This window comes from Podarcis pityusensis, assembly GCF_964106645.2.
Source record: "Podarcis pityusensis genome assembly, chromosome: 7".
Taxonomy (NCBI): domain Eukaryota; kingdom Metazoa; phylum Chordata; class Lepidosauria; order Squamata; family Lacertidae; genus Podarcis; species Podarcis pityusensis.
In genome coordinates, this window is record NC_138031.1 from 77,954,276 (window position 1) to 77,966,929 (window position 12,654).

A 12,654-nucleotide genomic window follows, 5' to 3' on the forward strand; every position below is an offset into this window, starting at 1 on the left:
AGCCCCTGTGAATGAAATTTCTTGAGAAGGAGCAAACATGGAAACTCTGCTGGCCATGTTGAAGTTTATAGTGAATTTCCTTACAGATTACACTCATAGAGGGTAGTAATGGTTGCTGTTGCTTTTTGGCATTTGGTTTTTATTTTATACTGATGACTTTTAGCTTTTGTCAGCTGCCTCAAACGCATCTGCCGGAAGGCAAAATCAAAATGCTAATAATAATAATAATAATAATAATAATAATAATAATAATAATTCTGACAACGGGGGCAAAATTTACCAGATGCATCAGCTGCATATATGTCCAGATGTCCCGAGTGCTCAAGCTGGCCGGCTGATAAGCAACAAACTTTTCTTTTAAAAACACCACCACTCAAAAAGACTTCGCAGGAAGGATAAGATGAGATACAGTGATACCCCAGCAGTTATTAAGAGCATCAATTTAAGCAAAAGAGTAAGGCAATTTCGGTGCCATGATGCATACAAAGCAATCTGCTGAGAACAGCTCCGACGTAAAGTTTAAGAACGTAGGCAGAGCTCTGTGGGATCCCTTCAGCTAAAAGTCGCTGCACTGTCGTAATTCTTCAGCTCAGAGGTTTCCAACCTTTTCAAGTCCACGGCTCCCTTGACCAACCACATACTTTCTGCAGCAGCCCTGTGGGGCTCAGGGGCCCAGTTATGTCACCCCTTGCCTGCAGAGCTGGCAGCCTCTCTCCCTTTTCCAAACACCCTCCCCTTGTGGGGAGTTCCCTCGGCCTTCTCTCATCTCCCCTCTGCTTGGGAGTCCTTTGGGCAACCACCGCCACTACCCTGGTCTGCCCAAAAGAGAGGTGCCCCCGCACACTGCCCCACAAGGACCTGGGACGAAGATGCGCCCCCAGCCTTAGCAGCCTGACAGAGACTGACCAAAGATTGGGGAGGCAGTGGCCTACATGGCGGAAAGGCTCCCCTTCAGCACCGGGCACTCAGCTCCCAGGCAGGCCTTGCACACAGCAAGCACAAGAAAGGTCAGCCTGCTTGCCCGGCCTCCCACTTATCTGTCCATTCCCAACAGCAAGGGCTGGAAGACTGACTGGCTGGGCTCCCTCACCAAATTGCTTGCCTATTCCGCAGCTGCTTTCAGCTCCTGGCAACCAGAACCCACTGGCCAGCTCCAGAGGCACCATTTGCCTGCGGAGCTTGTAGTCAGGGCTGCTGCAATAAACAGCCATGCAAGCCTTTGGGAGGCAGAAACGCGAGAGGGCATCAGAGGAAGGGAGGAAGGGAAAGGGGGACAGAGGCCAGTGTTGCTGGCGGCACCCCCCACCATCATTCAAGGCACCCCAGGGTGCCACGGCACACTGGTTGAAAGCCACAGCTTCAGCTGAATACCACCTTCTGCTTCTAGCAGTGGCTAGCCAGTTGCCTCTGGTTTCATTCTGCCACACTGGTTAACAGCATAGCTCAGTTATAGAAACGAGAGGTCTCTATGTTTCTTTAGGCGCCAGGTGAAAACACTTCGCTTCTCCCAAACCTCCGGCTATTTAAACAATCTATGGCCTTTTAAACCATTTGTGTACTGTTGTTGTTTTGGGGGTATTGCTTTGTTTGCTATTCCGTTTTTGTGGTTTCATACAGTAAACCACCCTGTGATTCTTGGATGAAGGGCGGTATAAAAAAAATAATTCATCATCATCTATGCTACAATTCCCATTCATTTCGATGGAACTTGCCCGGGGGCAGCTTTCTACAGACAACTCCTATACCTTTTATGGAGTCCAGTGTCATGTTTTTGTACATAAAAAGTACTGTATTGTTCTGTGTTTAAGATGCCCCTAAGTATAAGATGACCCCTATTTTCTGAACCAAAAATTAAGAGCTTTTTTTTGGGGGGGGGGGAGAATATCCATGTATAGCACGCTCCCCAATTTTGCAGTAAAAAAAATTAAGCAAAAAAACATCGCCACACAGGGAACAATATGGTATTTTGGTACTTGTGGGGGAGGGACCCAGACCCAGAAAGGTATTTGATTTTGAGAGTGGAATGATTAACACGAACTGCTGTTGTGCCATGGTTGCTGCTTCTCCAAACAGGCTTGTACAACCGCTATCCCCGTGACCATTTTATGAAGAAGGTTGTGTACCGAACAGATTAGGCACGTAGCGCAGCACTGCCTCGTACCTGCTTGACTTCGGCCTGCAGGTGGCGCAGCTGCACGCACTGCTCCAAGTGCTTCCGATGTTGCTCAGCCGCCAGGTCCAACTCCTGCTGCTTTTCGTGAAGGAACTCCAGCAAGTCTTGAACCCGCGTTGCCATGTCTACGTCTCTGTCACAGAGCAGCTCGACACCTGCAAGCACCATTCGCAAATGTCACCTCGGCAAACACAGGTACCATTTGAAGTTCCTTCACAGCATCACACAGCAATATCTCCACCCCCCCCTTCCTTGAGCTTTCAGTTTTACAATTACAGTGGTGCCTCGCAAGACGAAATTAATTCGTTCCGCGAGTTTTGTCGTCTTGCGATTTTTTTCGTCTTGCGAAGCACGGTGTCGGGAAAGTTTTGGAAAAGCTTCAAAAATCACCAAAGTCTTTAAAAACCTCAAAAAAGGCTACCACACCGCGTTCTATGAGTTGCTCCTCGAAGTCAAGTCGCAACTGTATTAACGGTGTTAAGAAAAAGGAAACAAACTTGCAAGATGTTTCCGTCTTGCGAAGCAAGCCCATAGGGAAAATCGTCTTGCGAAGCAGCTCAAAAAACAAAAAAACCCTTTCGTCTAGCGAGTTTTTTGTCTTGCGAGGCATTCGTCTTGCAAGGTACCACTGTACAACATTTCCCATTTTTTCGCAGCAGTTATTTTGGGACTTCCCACTACTTCTTTCTCTCAGGTCTTGACTTTACCATGCACATTTATTTGTGTGCATAATATCTCAAGTTTATGCCTTTTTAGAGGTGGGTGCATAGCCCTAGTGCCTGAAAAATTGGATTTCGACAAGTGTGGGTAAAAAAACAAGGGTAAAAGACCCCTGTCAAAGGTGACTATGGGGTTGCGGCGCTCATCTTGCTGTCAGGCTGACGGAGCCGGCATTTGTCCACAGACAGCTTTCTGGGTCATGTGACCAGCAGGACTAAACTGCTTCTGGTGCAATGGGACACTGTGACGGAAACCAGAGCGCATGGAAACGCCGTTTACCTTCCCGCCACAGCGGTGCCCATTTATCTACTTGTACTGGCGTGCTTTCGAGCTGCTTAGGTTGGCAGGAGCCGGGACAGAGCAACGGGAGCTCACCCCCTCGCACGGATTCAAACTGCCGACCTTCTGATCGGCAAGCCCAAGAGGCTCAGTGGTTTAGACCACAGCGCCACCCAAGCGGGTACTATTTGCTGGCATATCAGAAGGAAGCGGCACAAGGAAGGGGAGACGTGCTGTGTGGTGCTTCGGAGCTCCACCTAAAACACTGCCTCTATCAACAGCAGAAAACAAGATGCTAATTCATACAGGTTGTAAAATCTGGCTCTTGATCAGGCTAGGTGCCAGTGAAAGTTTGGGGCCTTTTGTGGGGGTGTGATGTTATATACCAGGGTTTGGCAAACTACAGCCCGTGGGTCGGATACGGCCCGAGTGGGTCGTTAAACTGGCCCCCGGCCCTTGCCACCCACTCAGTCAGTCCCCGCGCTGCGCTGGTTGCTCTGCAAAGGGACTAATTTCTGGGATGCAGCCACGGCTTCCTATTGGCTGCAGGAAGCTCCTGCAGCCAATAGGAAGCTGCAGACACCTCCTCCCACCCCCCGCCATGGCTCCAAAAGCCAGCGAGGAAAGAGCGATGGACGTGTGTGCATGCGCATGGGTATGCGCGCTCTTGCGTACAGGCGATCTGGCCTGCAGATGGAAAAGTTTGCTGACCCAATATATAAAGTTGTACCCTGGAAGTTGAACGGAGTCCGTTCCACTTCCAAAACGTTCGAAAACCAAATCGCGGTTTCTCATTGGCTGCAGGACGCTCCTCAGATCACCAGCAGACCACACGCTTCATTCAGATTGTCCACGTTGTGTCCATGCATTTGTGGCCAAAAACGCCAGACAGCACATCCATTGTGTTAAATGTTTGTATCTGTTTTTAGCTACATTTTTACCGTTCTTTTGTTTCTTATATTCTATTTGAAATCGACGGAATTTAAATTTAAAATTAATTTAATTTTAATTGCCATATTTCAAGAAGTAAAACTCCGGACACAAAAAGTTGTGGAGTTTTTTTGGGGGGAATTTCAAAAATCCAGACATTTTGCCAATTTCCAACCCCCCCCCCCCCGAATGCTAATTCTGTCCTGGCCAGCCCTGAAAATATAAAAGTGCAATTAAAAATCATACAGCAAAAGATTGAGCATCATTTCAATCTTTTTCTGCTGGAGACACGCAAATACATCAGCTTTGCTGTTAATCACCATTATTTTGAACAGAGACACGACTTGACTTCTGGTCTTGGTGCTTGTAAGCAGTACTCCCCTTGGTCTTTTGTTTGGTTGTCCTTTGTGCCTATGACTAACCAGCTGATACCACAAAACCAAAAACAGCGGGAAAGCAATGAATGCAAGATTAAACCAGAGAGAAAAGGGTCTCTTAAGTGCCCAAAATATTTTATTACTGTCTGACATGAAATTCTTTCCTTAGGGGCAATCTTGCCTTTCAGAACTCTGCAAAAATATACTACTGTAGGCTTCTCTTTTGCCAACAGCAAACCACAAGAAGAAATGGCAGACTGCTTTTGGTTGCGGGGGGGGGGGGGGGAGTTTTAAGGGAAATGGGATACATTCAAAAGGCATTTGTTAAAACATACTAGGTCCTTTAAAAAGCAGCAGCAGGGTGTGCTTAAGCTATTGGATTCATCAAAGGGCATTGGATTCATCTGTGCTTACAGTTTCAAGATTACATTAGTTAACGTTTTCGCCAGGAACTTATTCAGGGCAGAGCTTAGTAGCCGAAACCGCTCAGCTGAAAAGCCCTGACCGTGCCTGTCTATATTTAAAAACAGAATATGTGTTAATCCATACTGAAATGTACCGTATTTTTTGCTCTATAAGACTCACTTTTTGCCTCCTAAAAAGTAAGGGGAAATGTGTGTGCGTCTTATGGAGCGAATGCAGGCTGCACAGCTATCCCAGAAGCCAGAACAGCAAGAGGGATTGCTGCTTTCACTGCGCAGCGATCCCTCTTGCTGTTCTGGCTTCTGAGATTCAGAATATTTTTTTCCTTGTTTTCCTCCTCCGAAAACTAGGTGCGTCTTACGGTCTGGGGCGTCTTATAGAGTGAAAAATACGGTATTTTAATAAATAGGTATTTCCCCCCTCTAATGTGCAGAACCTGGTGCGTCCTAATTCTCAGAGATTCTTTCAGTTCAAGAGTCAGCGGAGCCCTAGGTGCCCTAAATCAGCTTAGATAATCTCTATAAATCCATTAACCTGGTTAAGGTGGGACGCATGCATCTTACCAGAAGCCTGCACTTCATTGACGTACTGCAGGAGATCCTGTCCTTGGTGGATGACATCAAAGGTCAGGTTATTCATGGTCAAAGCTTTGTCCGCATGGTGCTGGAGTCTCTGCTCAGCGATGGTGAGATCCTCGGTGTCAAAATCGTTCATCTGCTGAGAGAGCTCGTCGTTCCAGGACTCAAGGTCTGAAATGATCTAAAGCGGGAGAAGTTGAAGAAGAAGAAAACACTGAGCACATGAGTAAGAACAACAAAGGCCGTGGCTATCCAGTGGAACTCAAAAGGCATCAAAGGATCAATCACTTTGTTTAAAAAGTAACAAAGCAGTCTACTCTCCAAGAACAAGTTTGCTTTTTTGTAACACCTTGGCGGTGGGGATCAAGAGAACTAAGGAACCCACATGAGAATCTCAGGTACACTGGAGAGATGCAAACATTGTGGACAATGAATGCCTTGAGAACAGGAGACCGTCATCGTGAGATGTAGGAAGTCACTAACAATAACAAGCCGTTGTCCTTTTCCAAGCACTTTTGGCAGGAGCTGGTAGCCATGGTATGTGGTATACCAAAGACAATGGGAATTGTAGTCAAAGAAGCCTAGATATCAGACCAAGATTATTAGATGGAATGTTCTTGTTTCATGTGCAGGTCTAGTTAACAAGACTAAGGTCTCAATGTTGTGAATGGGGTTGATGGGTCAACGAGAAGCTTTTAGACTTTGGGTAGCATTTTGGGACAGGAGAAACTGTATTTGAAAAGGTGGGGTCTCCTTGAACTGGAATCAGACTGCTGGCACTAAAAGATTGTAAGAGACATTTTGAACTTCACTTCCGAGGGAAAGACAAGTTCCATGGAGCACACAGATTGGACAGTTTAAAGGGCAGGGGCTGATTACAAGCTGACAAATGAAAACCAGACCCGAAGTCTATATAAGCCATATATCTCAAAGCGGCTGTTCATAAACTCATAGTGAGAAGACTTTAGTTTGCAGTCAATGTTTGAAGGAGGACAGAGGCATCCATTTGTATGTTCAACAGCTGGCTGGAACACAAATCAAGGGACATGAACTGAAGAAGAGAGGCAGAATCGGTGGGCAACACTGATATCAGAGGAAGACAGACTTCACACTCGCCTCAGCTGAAGTTTTAAAATGGATTTAATGGGAAGCATGGAGTATGTGGTTGGGGATCATCTGCTCAGAGGTTTTTAGTGGGGGCAATTAGAACAAGTCCTATTATCTGATTATTGATGTAAACCCTCAGAATGTATTTTCTATTGTTAAGTTTTTACCTCTATCTTCAATACATTTTATTTTATTGCTATGGCTAGTGGCAGAAGCAAATAAAGATTCTTCTAATCTATGCAAGTCACCGTTTCTGAACATGGATTGTGAAAGAGGGGCTGAACTAAAAACAGTTTAAAAATGGGTGCTGCACAATGCATGGCATTAAAGGTTTTGTGCTTGCAATTTAAAACAATAGAATGAAGAACTGCCAATGTCCGTGGAGCTTTCCAAAGCTAAATCATATGGAGCATCAGAAGCATTTAAGCAGACATAAATATATTGATACTTAAGGGACTGACGTACACAGGAGAAAGGAGCAGATAACTAACAAAGCAACCTGTAATGAGTACCGTGTTTTTCGCCCTATAGGATGCACTTTTCCCCCTCCAAAAATGAAGGGGAAATGTGTGTGCGTCCTATGGGGCGAATGCAGGCTTTCGCTGAAGCCTGGAGAGTGAGAGGGGTTGGTGCGCACCGACCCCTCTCGCTCTCCAGGCTTCGCGCACCTCTCCGCAAGCAGTGGGAGCCCAGCGCTGGGCTCCCGCTGCTTGCGGAGAGTTGCCTGCATGCTGAAGCCTGCGCGCGCTGAGCTCAGTGCGTCCAGGCTTCGCGGACCTCTCCGCAAGCAGCGGGAGCGCTCCCGCTGCTTGCGGAGAGTTGCCTGCACACTGAAGCCTGCGCGTGCTGAGCTCAGCGCATCCAGGCTTCACGGACCTCTCCGCAAGCAGCGGGAGCGCTCCCGCTGCTTGCGGAGAGTTGCCTGCATGCTGAAGCCTGGCCGCGCTGAGCTCAGCGCGTCCAGGCTTCGCGCACCTCTCAGCAAGCAGCGGGAGCCAGCGCTGGGCTCCCACGACTTGCAGAGAGCTGCCTGTTTGGGGGCTGGGGTCGGGCGAAGCTTCGGCTTCCCCCGCCCCAGCCCCGCGCCTGGGGGGGAAATAATTTTCCCCCCTTTATTTCTCCCCCAAAAAACTAGGTGCGCCTTATGGTACGGTGTGTCCTATAGGGCGAAAAATACGGTACTTATATTTTCTCTCTCTCTCTGGTCTCAACAGATATATTCATTCATTCACACCACATTCCTGAAAAACAGGTAGAGGATGGCTGTAAATTCAGACTCCTTGACAGCAAAATAGATTGAACTTTCCCAGGGCTATAACTGTCTGCATTAGCACTGAGATTACAATCCTTAAGTACCCAGTCCTGTCTCTTTCTGTGGGGGGTTAAAGGAAACCAAATCAATCAATCAGAGGAAACAACCAACAGCTTCATATTTTTGCTCTTCTAGTGAAACACCCCATTTTAAACCCAGCCCACCCTTCAGGCGAGAAAGGAGAAAAAAACCACAACACTTCTGCAGAAATTGAAGGCTCACATCAATGGCGTCTCTCTCAAATATCCGCAGCTGTAAGAAGAGCTCCAGTTTTATTTTGCGCTCCTGAAACAACTCCTCCATCTGTGACTGGGCCTCATCCAGCTGCTGAAGGACCGTCTCTATGTGATTGATGGAGCTGTTGTGGGGGGTCTTGTTACTTGAGATGGCAGAATCCCTATTAAAAAGGGGGGAGAAAAACTTGTAAGTAGGAAAACAGGACCTGAAAGGAAACATGTGTACGTGAATAGTAGTCTCCACTGCCCTTCTTGTCCTGCGAGAGTCAAAGGGGAAGAGCCAGTCCTTGCCACTGGTTTTCAAACTCTCTTCCCTCAGGAAACCCTTTCCACATCTCCTCAAGGGCTGAGGAATCAGAGCTTGGGTGTCTATCACAGGATTCTTCAGCGCCACAACTATGACGTAATGAATTGAGCAGAACGGAAGGAGGGAGGTGGATTGGGGTACAAAATTTGGGGCTCTCACAGGGTGCCATTGGAATTTGAAAGCCTGTCCCTAAAGGCAGGGTGGGCACAGTGTCTGTCAATTTGCATTTCTTAATGCAGAAAGTACAGTGGTACCTCGTGCTGCGTAACATCAAGATTACGAAATCTTCGGGTTACGGTCGCAGCAAACTCAGAAGTGTATACTTCCGGATTTTGCCATGCGCATGGGCAGTAGTGCTCTGCACACGCAGAAACGCTCAATCACACTGCGCGCATGTGCACAAAAGCGCCTCCGGTTACAAAGTTTTCGAGATACGGCTAGGCCTCCGGAACAGATCCCGTTCGTAACTGGAGGTACCACTGTATTGATCAGACGTGTAGAGATCTTTCCTATTCTAATTACAGTAGTACCTCGTTTTGCGACCGGGATCCGTTCCGGAGCCCCAGTCGCTGGCCGAAAAGGACACTGGACAAAGTACCGCGTCTGCGCACACGGGCGGAGCGGTTTGCGCTTCTGCGCATGCGGCGAACCCAGAAGTAATCCATTGCAGTAGTTCTGGGCTTGCCACGTATGTTCGATGGAACAGGCGCTCGACGAAGCAGACGCTAAACGAGGTACCACTGTAATTCAAGAGGGTTCTGCAAGCTTCTCTGTGTGAAAGAAACAAGCAGAAGGTGCATGATGTTTGGGTTATTCCTTCAGGGAAGCTGAGTACAGCTGGCTTAAACTGGTTCTCTTATCCCTTTTTGTCAAGGTCATGCTGACTATAAAAGTAAGGCCAGAAGAAGCCGGTGTTTCACTTTCTCTTTCTATCTCTCTTGCTTTTGGTGTGGTGTTCTGTACATAGTATGCTTAGTGTTTAGGTTTTAGACTTATTATGTTATTGTAAGTTTAAGTTAAGTATGCTACAACTGGATTTCTTATGGACAGTGCCAATCCTGAATGTGATGGATTTGTGACCATTATGCTCATCTGCCTTCAGTAGCAGTAAAGCTCTGCTGGATGAAATTTTAATTGCCTCTGGGAATCCTGCAGTGTGTTTAAGGTTTTACTCTGCTAACTATATGCTGGAATCTGCTCTGGATCAATGCTGAGGTTACCAGAGCATAGACAACAGTAGTTAGGCTATCGCTGTCCAGATAGGGACACAGCTGGGCCACCAGCCGAAGCAGACGGAAGGCATTCGGTTGCACGTTACAGAAGGAAAGGCACAGAACACAACGCAGGGCTGCTCTTTCCAGGGAAGGCAACCTCTTACCTCAGCTGCTGTATCAGATCCTCGCCTTCCTTGATGACGTTCACCGTCACCTGAAGCGTGGTCTGCTGCTGCTGCCCAAACCTTTTGATCAGCTCCTGCACGGCCTCCACCGACTCCGCGTAGACATCGTCCAGCAGTTCCTTCTGCAGCTCTTCCAGCCACGTCCAGAGCTGCGGGAGGAAGAAGAAAAATCAGCAAGGAAAGAAGCCCCACGGGCTGCTTGAAGAAAACAAACCGGGAAACAAATTGGGTTTCCCAGCCCCCCTCCCTTTGCCATTTTCCTGCTGGCAGTTTACGGAAAATTGGTTGCGATGTGAATATAATGCTACTTAGCATTTATACAGCCCCCGAGTATTATTCAGTCTGTGCCGCAGATGGGAGAGGAGCGTTGGGGGGGAAACAGCGGCTCTCCTCCAGTCACCCAGTGAGTCTTCAAGAAAAGCTGAGATTTAAAACTGGAGACTCCTTGCTCACAGCTGGTAGAGAATAGTGGCTCCGAGTGTGAGCCAGATAAAGTCCCCAGTTCAAGTCTCACCTCAGTCTGAACACATTAGGGAGCCTTAGGCAAGCCATTGCTTTTCAATTCCAGCTCCCCACCCTCCACCTGCAATATTCAGATAGTGTTACTTATATTACTGTGTTTCTGAGGCTGTAAAGATTCTGAGCTATTCTTAATTAATTAAATTTGCATGCTGCCCTTGCTGAGAGAGGATGCTACCAGTTTGTAAAAGCGTGTAACCGTATACTTTGCACAATACCTCTATCTCTTTTCAGGAATCAAAGCACTAGAAGGAATTTGAATTTAAAGCAATTTAAGATTCATTTCCGAGTTACTTCCCCTACCTCAATGTTCAAGAGTTTGATATAAAGAATCTGAGAGCGGACACTTGTTCCATGTGGCAGTCTTGCACCCTGACTATTCTGACATTGCAAAAGTGCTGTGCCATTTCTGGTTTCCCATTTGCATCTTTAACGTAAAGCAAAAGGGGAGCAATGTCACCAAAAAAGCGGATTGAGAAACAGACTGCTTTGTGTTTGGCACAGCACCGTTTCTCTAAGTGCTAAAAACCCTTCTGATTGTACAGCTGTAAAATCACACGAGATTCGTTGCATGCGAGTGACACAAACACAGAAAATGTGGCAAGAAAAGCAAACGATAAATTTGTATTAGCTTTCTGCAGTGAAGTCTCATTTCTCAAGACTGCGAAAGCTTCAGACTTTTTTGGAACATGCTTGCTAATCCTCATCTAATGCCAATAAAGGCCTATATTCTTCCAATCTAGTCTGGACTTCTGCAGAAAAACAGGAGGAAGACACTTGCACCAACGACCGAGGAAGAAGCTGACACAGCTTTCTAAACACTACAGGCAGTTTGACACAAAAAATATTTGGACGCTCATTTCACAACACACCGAGGAGTGTGGTGTACCAAGTGCCACGAAAAAAATATTAAGGCACTTATGGGTCCATCGCTGAAATCTTCCACAAAGAGTTGACAGAGTTGATTTGTTCCCTGCGCTTTGGCACCGCTGCGCAAACACCTGGCCAGCGCTCGTTCCAGCTTTTCCCATTGGAGGAAAGGCAGTTATTTAAATGCACATTTGTACGGCTGACAGTCAAAAAGTTATGAGCGCAGACACATGCAGACATTACTCAAAGCACCTTTTGAACAACCTCCCGCCCCGACTTTGCATTACTCAGGGAATGTTGATAAGCGGTACTCTGGGAAATGGCCGAGGGTTTTCTGCCATTAATCCCTGCCCTGGGGTTTCCATCTAAGCAACTGTTGCTGTAAACAAGACTCCTTTTCCTACTCATATTTCTCAAGACAGAGTCTCTCACCCAGCTCCTAACTACAGGCACAAGGCAGAGCCAGACCCGTTGCAAGATGCTCAGTTCACGATCCATTTGAGCACTGAAGCTGAAAGAATAACAACCCATGAAAGGTCAGGGTTTTTTTCTTTGGGTTTAAATCGGTTTGTGAGCCTGCTCGCAAAAATGCTTTGAACTTTTGCCTCCAGGTTATGATTTTGGGCCACTGAGCATTCAACGAATATCAGCGCTAAGTAGGAGGTTACTTGTGAAGTTAAGTTCACCTTCCACATCTGAGGCGAGGAATTAGGGGCCTGGTCGATATGAACACCCCAAGAAACACAGATCTGTGAACGTTTGGGAATAGCACCCACTATTAATCTGGTTGTTGCCAATGTGCAGGACTGGCCCACCCATGAGGCAGACTGAGGCAAGCGCCTCAGGCGGCAGAATCCTAGGGCCGTCTCTGCTGGAGGAGACGCAGCTACAGCGGCTTCCAGGTTCTGGTAAGACCTCAGGGAGAATCCTGTGAAATTTCACAAAGTCCTCACACAGCCTTACTGAGGCACTAGGAAAATATTAAGTTGTGCTGAGCTGAGGTAAGGCGTGTGAACTTGTTTGAGTAACTATAGTGGCAAGGGGAGGGTGGGTGGCACGCAAACAAGGTGGTACCTTCTCGTTTCGCCTCAGGCGGCAAAAACAGGATGGGCCGCCCTCACCAATGTGAGAAGGTCCGTGTGCGATTCCCACTTGCATGTGCAAATGGATTCCATTGATAATATCCATCTTTCCCAATGACACCACAGGGTGCCATCACTTTTCTTGAAACACCTGGTCACGGCACAAAACCATCTTACAGTCGTACCTCAGGATAAATATGCTTCAGGATAAGTATTTTCGGGTTGCGCTCCACGGCAACCTGGAAGTAACGGAGCGCGTTACTTCCGGGTTTCGCTGCTCGCGCATGCGCAGATGGTCAAAATGACGTCACACGCATGCGCGGAAGCGGCGAAGCGCGACCT

The 12,654-nt window shown here is 47.3% G+C and overlaps 1 protein-coding gene across 8 annotated transcripts in view; it reads right to left on the bottom strand.

Moving 5' to 3' along the window:
- TRIO (trio Rho guanine nucleotide exchange factor) overlaps window positions 1-12,654 on the bottom strand; it is a 263,757-nt gene that overhangs the window by 131,089 nt on the left and 120,014 nt on the right. For all 8 annotated transcript variants that reach the window (XM_081014562.1, XM_081014564.1, XM_081014565.1 and 5 more), the window contains exons 12-15: window positions 9,821-9,990; window positions 8,122-8,296; window positions 5,466-5,661; window positions 2,162-2,328 (exon numbers count right to left, since the gene is read on the bottom strand). In XM_081014562.1, the coding sequence (XP_080870688.1) occupies window positions 2,162-2,328; window positions 5,466-5,661; window positions 8,122-8,296; window positions 9,821-9,990 (708 nt within the window). The remainder of the gene's footprint in view (window positions 1-2,161; window positions 2,329-5,465; window positions 5,662-8,121; window positions 8,297-9,820; window positions 9,991-12,654) is intronic.